The sequence below is a fragment of the Papaver somniferum genome, unplaced genomic scaffold (genome assembly GCF_003573695.1).
Source record: "Papaver somniferum cultivar HN1 unplaced genomic scaffold, ASM357369v1 unplaced-scaffold_0, whole genome shotgun sequence".
NCBI classification, from domain to species: domain Eukaryota; kingdom Viridiplantae; phylum Streptophyta; class Magnoliopsida; order Ranunculales; family Papaveraceae; genus Papaver; species Papaver somniferum.
Window position 1 is genome coordinate 475742 of NW_020618823.1, and position 20991 is coordinate 496732.

General features: G+C 38.1%; 1 protein-coding gene, 3 non-coding genes and 1 pseudogene across 4 annotated transcripts; 4 read left to right on the top strand and 1 right to left on the bottom strand.

The window, feature by feature from the left end:
* The first annotated feature begins 55 nt into the window (after window positions 1-55).
* LOC113325850 (protein NEN4-like) lies at window positions 56-991 on the top strand. Its single transcript, XM_026573717.1, has 4 exons — window positions 56-102; window positions 188-251; window positions 377-556; window positions 635-991. The coding sequence occupies exons 1-4, from the start codon at window positions 56-58 to the stop codon at window positions 674-676; spliced, it is 333 nt and encodes a 110-aa protein (XP_026429502.1). The 3' UTR covers window positions 677-991.
* Window positions 992-11120: 10129 nt separating this feature from the next.
* LOC113325912 lies at window positions 11121-11301 on the top strand (annotated as a pseudogene).
* An 863-nt stretch (window positions 11302-12164) lies between these two features.
* Window positions 12165-12328, top strand: LOC113325906. The gene has a single exon (XR_003348161.1). It is a non-coding gene; the product is annotated as a U1 spliceosomal RNA (small nuclear RNA).
* A 1280-nt stretch (window positions 12329-13608) lies between these two features.
* LOC113325919 lies at window positions 13609-13711 on the bottom strand. The gene has a single exon (XR_003348171.1). It is a non-coding gene; the product is annotated as a U6 spliceosomal RNA (small nuclear RNA).
* Window positions 13712-19416: 5705 nt separating this feature from the next.
* Window positions 19417-19614, top strand: LOC113325911. Its single transcript, XR_003348165.1, has one exon. It is a non-coding gene; the product is annotated as a U2 spliceosomal RNA (small nuclear RNA).
* Window positions 19615-20991: the final 1377 nt, after the last annotated feature.

The following is a 20991-nucleotide window of genomic DNA, read 5'->3' on the forward strand; positions in this document are numbered from 1 at the left end:
CACTAAATGATTACAAATTCGCAAATTAATGAACAAGTGGTTCTTTCTTTTTCACATGGCAACCCTAGCGGCTTATTTTGGATTGGGAGAGCAAAAGCACAGGTAATGTTTTTACTACTAACTTTCATGACAGATAGGAAACTCAACAGAGAGCCAACACTAATCTTTGTTTTTAAATTGCCTACAGGAGCTTGGATGATGTTCAAATGAATTTGGAGGTTCTTAAGCACTGTGCAACTGTATTATTCCTGGTACTTAATGCATAGCACAACTACTAATGCTCACTTCTATTGCAGCAAAAAAGTAGACTGGTATTTTATCCGTTCCAACCTATTTTGTTCTGAATTTCTAACATATGGGGTTTATATATCATCAGGAATCGAGTCTACCGGATATATTGGGTTGTCCCAGTCAGGGGTCTCCAACAGTTGCCACAAGGAGTAGAACCAACGGGAGGTTAAGATCATATGGAGGAGAAACAAGTAGAAAATCTCCACCTATTCCTAGCCTTGGATACCATAGAGTACTACCTTATGCACGAAACACTATTGTACAGGTTTGAATCTTCTACAACTTCCTTTTAACTATACAGCATTTTAAGATAAGAAAACTAATCATTTTTAATATTTACCAGATGACAGACAACCAGATCGATATTCTCTGCAAGGCCGGGTAATGGACACCATTAGATAGACAACTTCCTAATAAACCAATCTCAATCAGGGTTGGAATGAAGAAAGAAGCAAACTAAAAACTAAGGTTTCAACTTTGAAACTGGTGATGGAAAATAGAATTTTCCTAATCTACCTAGGTGGCATAAAGCCTGTTCGTACAGTCACTACTAACTCAAGGACTCCGCATTATAGTCTTCTATTATCATGGCTGTAATGAGTTGGTTCACGCTAGAAACATGGCAGGCTCACTAACAAATTATTTTTTATTTATTTATTTTTGTGTACTGATGCCAGTCAATGTAATTTCGGTTGTAACATTCATCTTTCAATTCAAAATAATTTTCGTACAGTAAATATCATAAAAGAAGTTTTTTCATTCTCTAACAAAGTAATGGAATTCTACGGAAGTTTATATTTTACTAGAGAAAATTGATAAGCATGGTAAGACATTAAAACGAGAACCCAAGAGAGTGGAATAAGAGAAGAACAAGAATGAGAATGCAGAACCTGGCTTAGCACTCCTCAAAAATACAGCTTAAGATCCCCCAAATAACTTGCGCATGGTGACCTTCCTGGCCAATACCTGAATTATCAATAAGCACGATAAAAGTTGTAAATTTATACGAAGAAAAGTATATATTTTCAGAGACTACCCAAACTAGTAAGCAGTATAAGTAACAAGTAAGAAGTTAATATAACAGAACTATTGGCACTTTTAAGCAGAATACTGAATAACTTCCCTTGATTTTTATTTATTTTTGGATAAATCATCAAAATTTTCTACGAAAAGCAGCCAAAAGACATTACAAACCAATCAACAAACTAGAAAGACCTGACCAATTACAACACTATACAAATCGAAAGTAATTTTGATCAGGCCATTCTAAGTTAGGCAGAAAAGGAGGAATGGAAACAAAAGTAAGGGACGGCCCTCTGTTAACTGAGCCCCTTTCTTGGTCAATCTATCTGCTGAAAAATTAACTTCACAGTGGTAATGTTTGAATTCAATAGCCTCAAACTGATCTCTTATTCTTTTCCATCTTGCTGTGACACACCATAACTTAGTAATACACTTGACTATCTATGGGGGTGGGATGGACTTGGAATGAAAGAACAAAAACTAAAGTGGAGTGAACAAAAGAAAGACACCATTTCTGCATTTCTCCCTCCTGTCTACCTATACAAAACATTTGAAGGGAGGCCGCTAAAGTTGAAAACAAAAGGCCTAGGGGGAGAAGAGATCAAACCCCTGTACAAATAATCTAATAAGGACCCATTATCTCTCCCTCTTTTCCTCTCTATATCTCTAACTGCCAAATGAGGTAACTCAATCGACTTGGGTAGACAGGTATTTGAGGGCCAGAAACAACAAAGTACAAAAGACACTATTCCCCCATACGTCAGTCACCAACTATATTAGGTCTGCACAAAACACTCCAAACCACTTACCATTTCTGGTAATACAGTCTGAGAGTCACAAGCTTCCATCATCTGCGTGGAACCCCCATTGCCTTCCATTAGTATCACATTTGTTCGTCCCCGTGAATTCAAAATATAATAACAGGTTTGATCACCCAGAAAGATACATAGGAGTATACATAGAATGCACATCCATGCCTACACCTGTATTTGTTTTGACTTAATCTGAATTGTTATGCTTAGCCAGTAAATTACAGTGCATCAACTAACCTGTACACTGCTGCAACAGTGCATGCAAGACTAATCAGACTGATCCACTGCCCAACACCTGCAGACCAGCTTATATAATTCCCCCTGGCCCAGAATTACTTGGTTTGGCATACAGTCCACTCTGCCCAGCTTGCAGTTGTTGTTGTGGTTGTGACAAGGTTGAGGTTGCTGAGGTGGTTGTTGCTTTTGCAGCAGCAGAGCCTGCGGAGGTGGAGGTGGTGGTGGTGGTGGCGATGGAGGTTGTGGTGGCGATGGTGATATAGGTTGTTAACCTGATGGTTGACGTTGTTGCGTTATTCCTTAAGTATACTCCGACGATCCTTTCCACTGAGGAGTACCATCACTTGCGGAGGAAAGAACGGGCATGCAATTGGTGGAGGATTCATTACCCCCTATACTGGGTCTGTTGTTTGAAGGCTGCTGCTCGACCGTGGATTGTGTATGTGGATTATGTGGTTGAAGCATTCTGTGTATATTTGGCTGCTGCTACTGACCAGACCCGATTGCCACTGGAGGAAGTGTATCATGACCAGAAGTAACAGGTGGGGCTGGCCTTGGTTGTTCGTCAGATCAGAATGAGATGAAACCTGGGGGAGTTGCTTCGACAAAGAGGAGGGTGGTGAACGAGAAAACAGAATTTGCTGAGACAAGGATTGATTTGTTTATTGAGGAGGCACCAACGAATCGTTCGACTGAATTGAGTTTGAACCTGAAAATATACCCTGGTTTTGCATCATATGATGCATGGCCTGCTCACCCTACTCATGTACTTGTTTTCCTGGAGTCTAAGCAAGCTCATTTACATGAGAGGAGGGATCAGCAGAGTGAGTTCTGATGCATTACTGAAGTGCTCCCTTTGCCCATTCCCTTAATGAATTTAGGTTGTTGATGGGATTGAGACTGTTCCCTTTGTGAAGTAAGATGCCTAACAGTCTGTTGAAATTCTGTTGTTGTTGCTGCTGGCGCTGCCACTGTTTTATTATCTGACTAGGTAAGCTACCAGCAGTAATATGGCTCCGACCATGAGGAAAGGAAAATGATGCTGCGTTGTTGCCGGGCTCATGGATGAAGATGATGTTAGGGGCAACTGAGAGTTTGGTGAAGGCACTGAAGATGCCTGCTGCTGAACCTGAGAGGAGTTTTGTAGTGAAGTTGATATTGGATGCTGGGAGGATTGTTGTTGTTGCTGCTGCAGATGCATGAAATATTGCTGCTGGACTTGCCTATCTTTAGCAATCCGGAGAACGCAAGGGTTTCTGCCTTGAAGATGAGGGTGATGAGGTTGTTGTGGGTGGATGGAAGGGACATGAGAATGTTGCTGCTGCTTCTGTGGAAGATGTTGGACATGAAATGTTTGACCAGGTGGAGGGGCCATCTGATTTGGAAAATCGCTGCTCAACCCATTGAAAGCAGGATGACCTTGGCTATTTCCTTGAGACACATGTTGCATCTGAAGCTCTTGCATGTCATTTGCCTTTGATCATCTGGATTTTGACCAGGCTTTGACACAGCACAAAAGAAGCACCATTAGGAAATAATACCGGTAAAAGAGCTTCAGAATAAAACATTACTGCATACTCATATAATAATTTTAAAATACCGACTGCTTGAATTTGAGAGAGAAAATACTATAGACACGATTTTTTTATAACAATATAAAGAACTTACCAAATGAAAATTTTCTACCAAACAATGCACCCGAATGGTGCACGCGTTAAGCAATCTCATCCATGTACACTATTTATTTTTACTACCCCTTGAAGAATGATGGAAAAACGTGCAGTAAAAGTTTCAGAAAATCTCACCCGCATCATATGCATCGTATCATGAGGTCTAATCATCGAAGTTCCATGATCAGAAACAGATCCATTGTGCATATTTACAGAGTTTGGCATGCCCACTGCAGTGGCAGGATACGTACTTCCAGAGGAAACCATATTCAACATTGATGGTGGAACAACTCCCTGAAACCCTGGATGAGGCATTGGTTCATCCCAGGCATCACTCCTATACTATTTGAACCAGGTACCACATGAACACCACGATCACCTCCAGTCAAAGACCCAGGCATCGACTATTTCTACCAGACCGCATGTGATTTTTTTAATTCGCCTTTAAAATCAAAATGTTAGGATTATCTACTCATAAGCTTCATTATACCATGCAGTTGCAAAACAGCCTCACTGGTTCTGATAGAGTTCCCTTTATCAGCTAATTTATAGTATTACATATCGCTTTGACTTGCCATATCTTGAAGCAAGAAAAGTTGATGGTTCTTTGGTGGAATTTATCATATTCTTTGACGGGTTCCTATCCGAAACCGAGTTCTTGAACTAGCCACCTTGCGAGCTCGTTAATGAAATCTATTGTTTGGTTTAAAACCAGTTAACTCTCTTTAAGAGATTTGATCATCTTGATCGTTTATTCGTTATTTTTCTCCTGGATTGGAGTTGTTTATATCTTTTGGGTCCTGTTTACCGGAGTGGATTCTCCGCGTGTCGGTTTATTCTAAATCGTTTCCACTGTGCCGTACCAGGTGGTATCAGAGCATGTTTTCCTGCGTTGTTCATCTGTGAGGCCGCCTAGAAGAATCAGTCGAGGATTCCTGTGATCTCTAGGTTTTCTATCAAAAAAAAAGAAAAAAAAAGAATCAACAAGAAGAAAATCAGTCGAAGACTTGGGCTCGTGTTCTTCTTCAAATCGTGTTCCAGTTCGGACTTCAGAATGATGGGGGAACTTCATGTTCAATTGCCCAAGTTTGTTGGAGCAGTTTAATGGTAAGGGTTGTTATTTTGTAATCGATGGTAGTTGCGAAGAAAATCTGATGTCGAAAAGAATGGCTGAGTTATTGGGTCTCGAAATAGATTGGTATGCCTATGCTGATCAAATTGAATGGTTTAACAACAGAAGAACAATTACTCGCACTGGTGGTTGCAGATTTTCATTATCCATCGGTAAGTGTTATTCCAACTCAAACTTTCATGAAGTTGTTGATATGGATATGTGCTACATCGTATTGGGAAGACCTTGGTTAACTGATGTTCATGCTACTCGTAATCGTCGTGACAATGTTTATGAATTTATGTGGAGAAAAACCAAATCATGCTTATACCAGGCAAACCATGGCCGAGTGAATTGAACGAGGAGACTAAGTTTCAAGGCAGCCTTGGTGAGGTTGCAAATGACATTATATATATTATTTGAGTGGAAATTGCTGGCCTCACAATGAAAGTTAGGCCAAAAGCTTGAATTCTAGAGCTCCTGGCCCCCGACCAATAGAAAACGAGGGTTTCCAATTTATTCGCTAATTTTTCACGCTCACCAGCACCTGGTGTGAAGATTACTCACCACATATAAATCATAACCTATATGCCTAATTCTAACCACGTCTAAATCATAACCTATACCTAATTCTCTTCTCCTCGATCGGCTCCTCCCTTCCCTCTGCTCCTCCCTCCTAATACTAAAACTCTTAGAAACCCTACTGAAACTCTAAATCATAACCTATACCTAATTCTCTTCTCCTCGATCGGCTCCTCCCTTCCCTTCCCTTCCCTCTGCTCCTCCCTCCTAATACAACCTGCTTCTACACCATGGTTGACGATAGATGAAGCCTGTCATAATCCTATTTAATTGCAATGACAATCAGAAACGAATCTAACTCCCAAGGCATCTGTTATCAGTCGAGGTTATTTATGGATCCAAACTTCAGTTTTCTTTAACTTTGTTTTTGAAAGTGGTAGATTCAAATGGGTTTGCATCTCACGTATTATTTTGTTTTGTCAGATGGTTACTCAATCACGTATTATGTTCACTATACATATATGAATTTTTTTCCTGCATTTGCTTTGCTATACTTGATAGGTATCATTTCAGTATTTTTTCTTTCTTTTTTTTTTTTTTTTTTTTTTGAACTTTGTGTTTGAAAGTCGTAGATTCAAAGATTACGTTTTTTCTTTTTTTTTTTATCAGATGGTTACTAGATTACGTATCAAGTTTTCTTTTTGATTTGTCAGATGGTTACTTGATCACGTATTGTGTTTTCTTTTTGTAAAATGGAAGGGTAGATTTTGATGATAGCGTAAGGTTAACTAGATTGTGAACCGTATTCACTGCATAATTTTTCTAAATGGTATATACATGTGATTTTTTTTCCTCCCTTTGCTTTGCTAGCTTATAAAAATGCGAGTTAGAATACCTTTACTATTTTCCAACGTATGGAAAGAACATGAAAAATATGACTACCAAATAACCCCATGACCATTTCACAAAATCAGAAAATGGGGTCGCCACTTCTGAATAGGTGGTGATGAACTTTCTTAACTGATATGAATTATTGGCTGTCAGTATCGCAAAATTGATTACAATGGTTTGATCAGAAAATGTCGTCAGTTTGGAGCTTTTAATCAAAATGACAAATTAGGACTCAAGCTTGCACCTAATCCTGGAATTGTTGTTTTTGCGGGAGTAAGTAGCTTTAATAACTTGAGTTCTTTTTTATGCTGTTTTTATGAGGTCGTTGATAGATATTATGTATGCTTAAGTGGCGGGTATTGACGAGCAAGTCAAACATCGTATACTATCCAGGATATTTGGTTATAAACAAGTTTGTGCTAGGGGAAACAAGAATCTTGGCAAACAATACATGGACTATTAGAATCCGAGAGTATAGATGTTGAGCATTCTATGATTATGATCATTGGTATTAAGTTTCACTAAAGTAAAATATTAACACTTGCATCATATGACTCTGACGAAACTTTTCTTGGACATTATCAAAGTCATATGGCTGTGCTAACAGAAATATAATGCATGGTTAGAGACAAATTCAATGGCTTTGCTTGAGAATGTATATAGCATATGAATTATTAAGTGTATACTTACGTATAGTATCTCTTACTAATTACTCCTCTAATACTTTGTCTATTTGGGACATTTTCACAGGATTAGGTGTCAAAAAAATCTGATTTTGGCGCACCAGCCAGCTCATGCATGCAATCACTGTGGTGCCACAGTTTGGTACCAAGAGAGGACTAACCGATCAAAAATTACCGACTGCGAGTTTAGCATATGTTGTTCCAGAGGTAATGTTGTACTCCCACTTCTTAGGGATTTTCAAGATTATCTAGAGGGATTGCTGGATTTTAATGGTGGACAACAGTCATTTAAGTTTAGGAAAAACATCAGGGCGTGCAATTGTATGCTTGCTTTTACCTCAAACAAAGTCATATTTAATGGCAACGTCAAGGTCAACCAGATTACAACCAGCTATACGTATATGATACAAAATTGGCACAAGGAGCCAACCGTCGGAAGAACATCTGTTTTGAACAAGAACATAAAAATGATGCACAGAAGAATGAGGTGTCGAAAAGTGAACGAATACCCAAAAAAATAATGACAATGAATTGGACTCGGAAATGATCACTAATTTGATCTCTATATTTGATGCTAATAATGCATATGCATAGACATTCAGGATGGACAGACAAAGATTGTAAGAGAAACCTGAAGTTGAATTAAGCTTGCGAATCATTAGTCGACGAAAAAGGAATGCTAGGTGATATAACCTTCCAACGTGTTCTGAAGTGGCATCTTTGATGGCCCAAACTCCCACGGATGATGATGGTACAAGGATATTATATTTGAACATAAGAAACAGCTCGCCATGATGGGGTATTATGCATTTAGGCCACATCAACGGCTCTGTGAGGGACATATTTTAATCGGCGGTGGTCGTTTGTTTCAGCAATATTGAGTTTATGCTTATGCATTATTGAAGAATGTCGACTTATGTGGGTGAGAAAGAACCGTGAGCATATAAGGACTGACTTACAATGTGTGGAATTGGTTAAATACTTATCCAAGTATATTAACAAGGGAAAAGATAAAGTGACGGCTATAATTCAAATTGTAGACGAATTGGTAGGATTTGGAGAGTAGTGTCCGGAATTTAGAAGGTCAGGGAATTGGAAGTTGTTGTCGTGGCTAAGTGGCTGCACATTGTTAATCAGAAACAATCAATTTTGATCAACGATCAATTTGGAGAAATGATTGGAACAAATGAAAAAATATATGGTTTAAATTAACTCTATTCCAGTGAACATCTGATTCAAGAAATATAAGGTCCTGTTTGGTATAGTTTTCAAAAACAGTTTTCTGTTTTTAAAAACAGAGAAAACAGAAAATAGGAGAAAACGCGTTTGGTAAGGACATTTTCAGAAAATGTTTTCTATCTGTTTTCTGTTTTTAAAAACAAAAAAATGAAAACAACAAATTATTGTTTCTGTGTTTTCTCTTTTTTTCTTTTCTTTATTCTTTTCTTCTTTTCAGAACAAAGTAAGAGATAGGGAATGACTGCAAGTGAGTCATGGCTAATATCACTATCTCTTAGACGAATCTTTACATTTGATCTGATTTAGTTGGTTTTCCTTGTTTTCAAAAACAGTTTACCAAACAATTTTTAGAAAATGAAAACAAGGAAAAAAGGGTATGTTTTTAAAACAGTGGAAAACTATTTTTGAAAACTGTTTTTGAAAACTGTACCAAACATGCCCTAAGCTTCGGAAATATAAACTTATGCCCGTCTCTACAATCTACATTTTACACGGTCGTTTCATTATTTGAGAAAGAGGTGGGACCAAATTTTCTACATTTTTAGCCCATCTCTACATTTTCAGCTCAAATGATAATCCAACAATTAGCTGGGTCCAAATTTTCGACTACTAATACTCTGCGATATATATGCAAGTAGATGCTACATTTTGACACAATGAGAGACCCGTCTCTATATCTTATCTTCAGCACAGTTAATGATTCAATTAGCTTAACCCTGTGCAACGCACGGGCAAGACACTAGTAATTACTAAAGTCCAAGCAGCTAAAGATAATGATGATAATAGTCCTCCTCAAATATATGCAGTTACGGTGGTGGCTCCCAAAGGCACTTATGAAGACGCATGTACAAGGTTTTATAATAGTATATCCAACTCTTATGGATACCGAGGGGATACTGTGTGGAAATTTTGATGGGAGTTTTTACATTGCAGTGGTGGGTTCAAGAAACTTTTACTATCTACTTGGTGCATGTATATGAAGATTTTGAAGCTCAATTTGTATCTTGAGCATTTGGTGATTCCGATGCACAATTATAGAGCAGGTTGTGTTTCATGTGCGAGCACTAAAATTTTATCTTTCACTTATCATTTCCAATATAAACTCGAGACGAGTTTTTTCGCAGTGGAGGAGCCTGATAGGGGACGTATTAGTAAAGTAAAGAGTATATTCCAAGATGTGGCTATATCTTGGATATTTATCAATTTGGTATTTTATTTATTAGGATTATTATTTGTTTTATTAGATTTATCTTCTTTTATGAGAATAATATATTCCTTAGGCTAGTTGGGAATGTTCTAGATATCTAGGTTTATTTCAGCGGGCTATAAATAGTCATTTCCCTTTCATTGTAAAACAGCTGCTGTTTGGTTAAACATCATTGATATTGTCTTTTAACTCTTGGATTAGAGTCTTTGCTCCTGGATTGAAGTCTTCTATCATCACCATTAAGGAGTGGATTCTTCTTGTTTTTCATCGCTTCCGCTTGTGCCATACCATCGTGAGGATGTGTCTCTTGAAAAAATGGTATATGATGCTGACAACATCTGCTTGGAAACTGTTGGAAGGTGTATGTGCATGCAGAATTGTAATGAATACAGATTTTATCGGTACAGTTTCATCGTGTACCTTAATCGATCTTACATCGACGAAACATTCTTCTTTACTTTTGGGGTTAATCAAGAGGCAGCATTGTATAAGCTCGGAATTTCAGGCTTTGGCGTCTTGTAATTATCTTTCGGTCTCTATTAGCTTTATGTGCTCTGATCAGCTCCAATTCTTCGTCTTTCTTCAACTTTTCCTTGTGGTCTTTCCCAGTCCAACACAAGGTCTCCCCAAGTTCTTTAACTACCTTATGCTTCCCTGGCAAAAAGTCTTGATGCAATTTGAATGTTATATCAGTCGCCTGCTCAGACTTACACAAAAATATATATAAGCTTCTGAAAAAAGAGCTGAAGTACAAATGATTTTCCAATTGTGTATGTAAATGAAATCCTCACCAACTCATGCAGCAGAAATTCCACATGCTCAACACCGCACCGCACTTTTTATTAGTGCAGCCATCTAAGAAGGACTGCAAAAACCAAAACTACCTTTTGGCTGTATGAAAAAAGGCTAGGATTCTTCTAGCCATTTCCTTGACTATTTGTTGCTTAAATTTGTCAGACTTGCGTTTGAGACACTCTGCCGTCCCATTAAAACGGTTTGTTCCGAAGTTTGGAACGGTCATCTGAAGTTTTTTCTGTCGAGAGGGAATCATGAGAGAGATGCCTTCGGCAAAGAGCTTTATAGACTCTCTCTCCAATACAATAGGATCATTTCTCAAGGAAGCAACTTCCTGCTGGTCTAACCTTAAACAAATTAAACTTCTTCTTAACCATATTAAACTCCGGTTCGTGGATCTTCTTAACAAATTAAACTTCTTCTTAACAATTCCTCTCCTCTTTATATAGCAGCCGTACGTTGAATTAAAATTACTTTTCCTAGTTGGTTTCGGAAACAATAACAACTTTTTAAGGAAATTGTTCAGGAATTCTAGTTATTTGATGAAGCGAGCTTAAGATTTAGTCCCACACGGACTCTTTGCATCCGAGGATTGGAAACGAGACAGTATAAAAGGGGGAGTTCAAGAAGAGAATGATCATACCTTTCTCGGCCTTTTGGCTAAGATCAAGTGTAGTATCTGTTCTTATCAGTTTAATATCTGATATGCTCGTCCATCGGATGGCTCGATATTGAATTAATTTTTTTCACGGGGGAGAGCCCATTACTTCTCAAGCGTTGCCTTTGCATTGCACTACTGCAATGGCCTGGTGCACCCCCACCAAATCTGAAACTAAACATTTGTTGCACCCAGGTTTAGGTGCAGGCTGGTAAAAATGTGTAAGCCTTTTTCCCCCTTATCCCAACTATTTATTTCCACCCAAAAAAAAGAAAAAAATTCTTCTTTGTCTTTTTGAAGAGATTCAAACTCCCTGAACTAATTCATTCAGGTAGTGTTGGTTAATGCATCTTTCATCGAGCTAGTTTCTTCGTTGTTTTTTATTCTAGGCGCGTTTTTTATTTATAGTATTATTATTACCTCCCAAGACCTTGGGTATAATACATGCGACGATATCATTTGAGTTTTTTTTGCGTATTCTTATTCCTGCAGGTGTATATCAACAAATAAAATGTTTCCTAGAGCCTCTGCAGGATGTGAGTTTAAAATGGAAGAGTAATAAATTTTTGCGAAACATACTGCATAGCAGATCTGATCTTTAAGCACACTTTAATGTCATTATCCCTAGATAAAGAAATGCGTAGACTCATAAGTTAATTTGTTCGAGTTTATCAAGTTGAATAACATGCAAATTGTTTACATATTCCACTGCCTATTTTGTAATGCTTTCAGTTATTGAGCCAAAGAACTGAGTTGTGATAATGAGCTCACTCATTACAATTCAGCCACTCAATAGACATAAACATCCCAGTTTTGTGTTAGTTTTCTCGTTCTAGCGCTGTTGCCAAATACTAGGCAAGGGGAGGCAATAGACAGAGCCATTACCCATTCCGTAGACAAACAACATTCAAAATTTGCACAAATGAAACACCCAAACAGATTATATTAGTCCCTCACTGCTTGTGTCCACAAAAGAGACGAGAAACGAGCTACTACAAATAATCGAGACATGAGAACGTAGAATCATACTTACCTGGACGGGGTCAATGGATGATCAAGAAGGTCCATGGCCTAGGTTAGCGACCTCCATTGCACACTGAGGATGGTTGCTCGCCTAAGATCTCCCCAATGAGGGAGAGTCTACGTCATAATTTGTTCCTGAGGGGGTACGCGTCCGCGCGGCCCCTGCCAATTAAACTAAACCTTTCAGCCTTTGCTTCTCTTGATTACAAACTAAGCAATGCCCGTCCTTCATTAAGAAATTATCTCCCTGTAACAGTGAGCATATTGAATCTCAAGAACCTGACATTTAGCTCTAAATCACCAAGGAATACTCCCCTTTTCTAGAATCACCAACAACTGGATTATGATTTTATCACACCTTTATAAGCTAACAGCCCATTCACAATCAATGCCATCACCTCAGCAATATAATTTGCCACCCCAATACCACCTGAAATCTTAATAAAAGCTCGTCAAGTTGTAGGTGGTAATTTCAAAGTTGTAGCCTAGCAGCCAGTAAATTGCAATGTTGTAGCAGCAATGAAAGCTCGTCATCCAAAGTTGTAGCCTAGCAGCCAGTATATACGCACAAAACCTCACATCAGGCACTACAGTAAAGAATTCAAGGAGCTGGTAAATAGTTCGATTCCTATTGCAATTCCAGATTCATTGTCATTTCTCGATATGCCCAGTCATTCACATTGTACCATCTCGAACCAGGCTGTTTACACTCACAACCTATGGTTGTCTTACTAGGCTAATTCTGATATATCCCAATATAGTCTAGAAACATCTCCAGATACATAAGTAGTGTTATCAAACCAAAACCTAATTAAACCTTGATGCAAATTACATAAAAATTATATAAGCATCTGAGAAAAAGCTCAAGTACAAATGATACCAACTCTAGATAAGTAGTATGAAGTACTAAACAACATACCTCCAGCATTGATTGCCTTTTTCCAATTGTGTACTAAGTAGTATGCTCAACACTGCGGCGCTTAGCAAATCCCGAAAACAAAACATGAAATTTATGCTACCATCAGAGTTAACAAAAAAAAAACAATTCATATAATGAAAAGAAGAGAACCCCAAACAACCTTCTGGTTGTCATTAAAAAGCTAGGATATCTGCAGCCATTTTCTCGACTACTTTTCATGCTTAACTCTCCCACAAGTAAGTCTGAGATACTTTGCAGTGCAAGGAAATCATCCTGAAAAGTAACCCAAAGCAAGCAATAAAAAGTATGGGTTAGTCGCAAAGACAAGTATACCAGGGTTACATTAAAAGCGGAGTAGCTGCATAGGTTTTCCCCTACCAGGGTTTCTAAATAAAAGTCGGGAATGTAAATGAACACTGAATCCACTTTGCTAAGAAGCAGTATGTCAAAATTTAATAGTATATCAGTCGCCTGCTTGGAGTTACACAAAAAAAATATATATAGGCATCCGAAAAAAGAAAAAATCAAAAAATTTGGACCATTTCTCGATTTTTGCGTGTCATCCTTGCGCAGGGGCCATGCTAATCTTCTCTGTATCGTTCCAATTTTATCGGATGTCCCCGAAGGGACAAGCTTAAGGGAAAGCTCCGGCTATTTGAACCAATCTCTGTTTGCAAACAAGGAAATGTGGGACTATACAAAACGCGCTAGTCACAGTTTCTGCGTTTCTTTTCTGTAGCCGTTAAGGATATTCTCACCAACTCATACAGCAGATATTCCACATGCTCGACACTGCACCGCTCTTTCTTAATACAGTGCTCTAAGAAACCCAAAAATATAAGATGAAAACTTAAGTTAACATCAGAGAATTAACAAAAATTAAACAGAAAAAATAAATAAAAGAAACTACCTTGTGGCTGTATGAAAAAATCTAGGATTTCTTCAGCCATATACTGGACTATTTCTTGCTTGAATTCCTTACAAGTGTGTCTGAGATTCTCTGCCAACAAACTAAAACGGTCTTTTTCGAAGTTTGCAACAGTCACCACCTGACATTCTTCATCTTGAGAGGAAATCGACATAGAACATGTCATCAGACAAGAGCGATATAGAATCTGACGCCAATACAACTTCATCTCTCCAGGAAGCAGCAGGAGCTTCTTCCTGCTGGTCCGACTCCATGGATGGATTCCCTTAACCAAATTTTTGAGTTTGCAGAAGAATACTTAAACGAGCACTACCTTTTGTTTACCCTGTACCCTAAATGATTACCTCTCCTCTTTCTCCAACGCAAAGTTCTAATGTTGTATATGTAAAAGTATCTTTGGTTTAGTTATATAGCTCTCCAGGATAATTGTCCTAGTTGGTTTCTACATACTAAAACAACAACTTCTACATATACAGAGTCAGGGGCATCTGGAGAATTTCCAAAAAGACTATTTCTAATAGGAGTGCAAGAAAAACACATTTAGTGAGCTTAGCTATGTTTAAACTTCTTGGCTCCGCTGCTTTGTTTTAGTTATCGAAAATCACAAGTTACCACAATTAAATAGCTTGAAATCAATTCCCATCTTGTATTCTTTCTCCGATTCTCTAATATTCAGCAATTGTATGAGCAAAAACCTCATTGTTTGCTCTTTCCTCTGTCAGTTGACATATGATGGTTGGCATGTTCCTTGCCACTGACTTGCGTGTCTGTCTGTCTGTCGAGGCTATTAGAACTTCAGCGCGTGGAGAAGGCTATCATTGAGCAGGCTATCAATCTAGCCCATAGGGATTAGCCTTAGCTATAACAGTTTAGTCCCACATCGTATACGTTACTCATTCTCCTTTGGTTTATAGCCGCCTCTCCCAACTTCTCAAGCATCCGGTGAAGCGTACAGGATCTGTAGTTTCATTGACTAGCCATGGCAGTCTGCCGGAGGGCTTGCTTTGTTGCTGCCCCATTTTTATTTTTATTGGCAATTTTGGGCGTTTTCTGTTTCTCTTCCAGATTTTGGAGTCCTGTTATTAGGAGGGAGGGAAATAATGGATTTGAGGAGGATGCTCACACGCCTTAAAAACCAAAATGTTTGGGGATTCTCTACTTATAAGCTTCATTGTATCATGCAGCTGCAAAATATCTCACTGGTTTTGATGAAATGCCCCCATTATCAGGTTTATACTCTTTCATCGCTTTGGCTTGCCATATACTGAAGCAGCAAGAGTTGATGTTTCTTTGGTGGAATTTACCAGATTTTGAGTTTGCTTTTTGAGTTCCGATTAGTTAAGAGATTAGATAAGCAGGATTTGCACTTGTTGGTGCAATCCGTTTTTTGGACTGTAATGTGTCTCTTGTATGATGCTGACAACATCTGCCTGGAAACTGTTAGAAGGTATGTGCGGGTTAGTCGCAAAGACAAGTATATCATAAATTAAAAGCGGAGTATGGGTTAGTCCCGTTAAAACGGTCTTTTTCAAAGTTGGGAACACCAACCTGAAGTTGTGCCTGTCGAGAGGGAATCATGATAGAGATGCCTTCAGCAAAGAGCTTTATAGACTCTGGAGTCAATACAATAATCCAATCCCTCTAATGTGGTTGAGGTTTATATAGCTTCCCCTGAGTTAAAATTATACGTGTCCTAGTTGGTTTCGAAAACAACAACAACTTTGAATGTTATATCAGTCGCCTGCTCAGAATCACACAAAAAAATATATAAGCATCCGAGAAAAGAGCTGAAGTACAAATGATAGATACAAACTCTAGAACAAGTAGTTTGAGTTTAAAACGACGTCATACCTCCAGTGTTGATTTCCCAATTGTGTATGTAAATGAAATCCTCACCAACTCATGCAGCAGAAATTCCACATGCTCAACCCCGCACCGCACTTTTTTATTAGTGCAGCCATCTAAGGAACCCGAAGACAAAAGATAGAAAATCCAAGTTAACATCAGAATCACCAAAAATCAATGCATTCAATGAAAAGAAGAGATAAACAGAGTTGCAGAGATGAGAGAATAAAAATAGAAGAGAAAGTAAAAAAGAAAAGTGGAAAGAAGAGTATATAAAGGAGATTTTTTTTACTCGAAGAAATAAACACCATTAAGACGAAGAGACGTGAGCGGTTGAAAAGTAGCGGTTACATAAGACGTGTCAAGAAACAAATGGAAGAAAGAATACGTGTGATAAATGCAGAATATGAAACGACGAACATCTGCGGCATTTCTCACATCATTCTCTACTTCGCAGAAAAGATATGAGAAGAGGCAAGATGTAGGATCAGAATCTCTCAACAATGATATCTTAGCGAAATTATCAACAACACAACACAACAACATCGCAGAACAATTTCAGAAATGATATAATAAACGACGTCAGCTAAAATCATGAGAAAGATGTGATGGTCCTGCGAAAATTAGAGAGTTTGCGAGATTAACATTTGTAAGGTTGCGAGAATGTCGCAAGCCATATTCTAAAATAAATGACAGATTAGCTGTCATCCACTATGTAGTTCCCTATAAAGTCATTCAGTTGTAAAGGAAAATGGAGAGATCTTTTTTGAGTAAGAAACAAGTAAATAGGAGAGAGAAAGTCTAGAGCAGAGATCATTCTTGATTTCTTTATCTTTTCTTGTAAGAATATTCAAAGATTGATTAATAAAATGAAGAGTATAAATCTAAAATGAGTTGATTAATAATGAAATCATATAAGGGGTGTAGTGTGGGATTTCCTGCAACTAGAGATCTTACATCGATGAAACATTCTTCTTTACTTTTGGGGTTAATCAAGAGGCAGCGTTGTATAAGTTAAAATTTCAGGCTTTGGCGTCTTGAAATCTTCCGGTGTCTATTAGCTTTTTGGCCAATCTAACACTCCAATCTAGCCCATAGGGATTAGTCTTAGCTTTGGTTGATAGCCGCCTCTCCCAACTTCTCAAGCATCCGGTGAAGCGTACAGGATCTGTAGTTTCATTGCGTAGTTCGCTCCTTGCAGGGATGGCAGTCTGCCGGAAGGCTTGCTTTGATGCTGCCCCATTTTTATTTTTATTTTTTTTGGTAATTTTGGGCGTTTTCTGTTTCTCTTCCAGATTTTGGAGTCCTGTTATTAGGAGGGAAAGAATGAATTTGAGGAGGATGCTCACACGCCTTAAAAACCAAAATGTTTGGGGATTCTCTACTTATAAGCTTCATTGTATCATGCAGCTGCGAAAGATCTCACTGGTTTTCATGAAATGCCCCCATTATCAGGTTTATACTCTTTCATCGCTTTGGCTTGCCATATACTGAAGCAGCAAGAGTTGATGTTTCTTTGGTGGAATTTACCAGATTTTGAGTTTGCTTCTTTGAGTTCCGATTAGTTAAGAGATTAGATAAGCAGGATTTGCACTTGTTGGTGCAATCAGTTTTTTGGACTGTAATGTGTCTCTTGTATGATGCTGACAACATCTGCCTGGAAACTGTTAGAAGTTATGTGCAGAATTGTAATGGGTACAGATTTTATCGGTAAAGTTTCACCGTGTACCTTAATCGATATTACATCAATGAAACATTTCTTCTCTAAAGAAAAATATGATGTCTTGCGAGTTAAGTGGAGATTTACTAGACAGAGAAAGAAACAAAATATGTTTTTCCGATAAAATCTTTCCCTCATGGTTAAAATGAGCAGTTGTAAGGTCAGATTAGCTGTCATCCACTATGTAGTTCCCTATAAAGTCATTCAGTTGTAAAGGAAAATGGAGAGATCTTTTTTGAGTAAGAAACAAGTAAATAGGAGAGAGAAAGTGTAGAGCAGAAATCATTCTTTATTTCTTTATCTTTTCTTGTAAGAATATTCAAAGATTGATTAATAAAATTAAGAGTATAAATCTAAAATGAGTTGATTAATAATGAAATCATATGAGGGGTGTAGTGTGGGATTTCCTGCAACTACAGATCTTACATCGATGAAACGTTCTTCTTTACTTTTGTGGTTAATCAAGAGGCAGCAAGCTCAATTTTTTGTCTACACAAAGTAACCTCGGAATTTCAGGCTTTGGCGTCTTGTAATCATCTTTCGGTCTCTATTAGCTTTATGTGCTCTGATCAGCTCCAATTCTTCGTCTTTCCTCAATTTTTCCTTGTGGTCTTTCCCAGTCCAACATAAGGTTTCCCCAAGTTCTTTAACTACCTTATGCTTCCCTGGAAAAAAGTCTTGATGCAATTTGAATGTTATATCAGTCGCCTGCTCAGAATCACACAAAAAAATATATAAGCATCCGAGAAAAGAGCTGAAGTACAAATGATAGATACAAACTCTAGAACAAGTAGTTTGAGTTTAAAACGACGTCATACCTCCAGTGTTGATTTCCCAATTGTGTATGTAAATGAAATCCTCACCAACTCATGCAGCAGAAATTCCACATGCTCAACCCCGCACCGCACTTTTTTATTAGTGCAGCCATCTAAGGAACCCGAAGACAAAAGATAGAAAATCCAAGTTAACATCAGAATCACCAAAAATCAAAATGCATTCAATGAAAAGAAGAGAAGTGCAAAAACCAAAACTATATACCTTGAGGCTGTATGAAAAAAGCTAGGATTTTTGCAGCCATTTCCTCGACTACTTTTCATGCTTAACTTTCCCACATGTCATAAACACAAGTAAGTCTGAGATACTTTGCAGTGCAAGGAAATCATCCTGAAAAGTAACCCAAAGCAAGCAATAAAAAGTATGGGTTAGTCGCAAAGACAAGTATATCATAAATTAAAAGCGGAGTATGGGTTAGTCCCGTTAAAATGGTCTTTTTCAAAGTTGGGAACACCAACCTGAAGTTGTGCCTGTCGAGAGGGAATCATGATAGAGATGCCTTCAGCAAAGAGCTTTATAGACTCTGGAGTCAATACGATAGGATCGTTTCTCAAGGAAGCAGCAGCAGCTTCCTGCTGGTCCAACTCCTTGGATTCTCTTAAACAAATTAAACTTCGCTTCAGGGACTTTCTTAACCAAATTAAACTCCCCTTGATAGATTTTCTTAACCATATTAAACTTGGCTTCGTGGATATTCTTGATCTTGACCAAATTAAACTTCCCTTGATGGATTTTCTTAACCAAATTAAATTTTGCATTCTGTGTTGCTAATTGATCACCAGTTTCTCCTCTTCCTCCCAAAAAAAAAAATCCAATCCCTCTAATGTGGTTGAGGTTTATATAGCTTCCCCTGAGTTAAAATTATACGTGTCCTAGTTGGTTTCGAAAACAGCAACAACTTTTAAGTACAACCCGTAATTGTTTAAGTTTTAGTCCCACAGAGACTAGTTACAGAAGAGGAATGGAAACGAGACAGTATAAAAGGAGAAGTGAAAAGCTAGTCCAAGCATACCTTTCTCGGCCTTTTGGCTAAGATCAAGTGTAGTATCTGTTCTTATCAGTTTAATATCTGATATGCCATCCATCGGATGGCACGATATTAATCTAATTTTTTCCATGGGGGAGGTCCCATCACAGCAGCTTGCTGCTGGGGTTCTCATGCATCGCCTCTGCGTTGCACTACTGCAAAGGCCTGGCGCACCCCCACCAAATCTAAATTAAACTTATGTTACACTACTGCAAGGGCCTGGCATATTTGTATATAAGAAACTACAGCTTGTAAAGGAGCTGAGCTCTAGTATATCTTTGATCCATCAAATATGGGATGTGATAATCGAAGAGTGGCGCATGTTGTTTGATAATAATGGAAATGAGATGATAAAAGATGGGCGACAAGCTAGTCAACTGCTTAGAGTGACTAATTACGAATTGGTTTCTCTGAAATTAGAGTGAGATCAACTGCTTCACCAACTATGTAATGGGTTTCCTTTCCAGTCAATAGATTATCTGTTTTTTCAAAACAAAAACTGCTTCACAAATTTCCTTGGATATAAAAAAAACTGCACCAGCAGCAAGCAATGTCCCTCCTTCGCTTAGAAATTAATCTCCTTGCAACAGTGAACATATTGAATCTCAAGAACCTGACATTTAGCTCTAAAACACCATGGAATGGATTTAATTATAATCTGAATGGATTATGGAAATGTTTTACTCTGTAGCACTTTGCGTCACCCTTACTTTGGTTTTTTTTTATTTTTAGGTCTGATAAGGGAGATACTCTTACTGCACCATCTTGATGTGTTGAAGAGGACTTTTGGTGTGGCAGAGGTCTTGGATAAGGCTCCCAGGTGCAGACTGTCCCTTGCTCTCAAGCCTTGGCTGTCCGTCTTCTGAATATTCATTGTCTGGAAATGGTCTTACGCTGCTGGGATTCGCTGACCTTGTGTTTTGTTGGTGGTGTCGAAAAAAGCTGGAAATAAATGTGCCACGGATGAAAGTTTTTTCATTGTTTTAGGTTTCAGATGCCTGTGGATTTAATTGTTTTGTTCGAATTTCAGAACTGGCTTGCCTGTGAATGACAGACCAACTCTCAAACCAGAACCTGAAACACTTTCCATTATGCATTTTAGCTGAGCAATTCCTCTCCTATGGCCATGGGGAACTTTGAGTTGGTGAGTAATAACTGATAAGATGACTCCAATTCCAAATCTGAAACAGAATCCCCATCCAGTCAATCATTTCCCTTTCTTCCAAATCTGTGCTGAAGAGAAATCATAAAAGATATTTTTCCTAATTTGAACAGAAAATTAAAAGTTTAAACAGAAAGACAGGGATTAAAATTTGTTGGTATTTTTTTTAGGTTATAATAGTTTAGTACCACATCGTCACACTTGATGAATTGAAAAGGGAATCAGTTTTTCTTGGCCGAGTTGCTTCACTTGTCAAAATAACAAAACCTTAAAAGCAAGAAAACAAGGCCAGAATCTCCATTCAGAAGGGTTCCGAAAGCAACTCCAAAAAACAAGAATAATAAAAGAACCATAAAGGGAAAGCTTTTTTGCTGTAATTATTCCTATACCAACA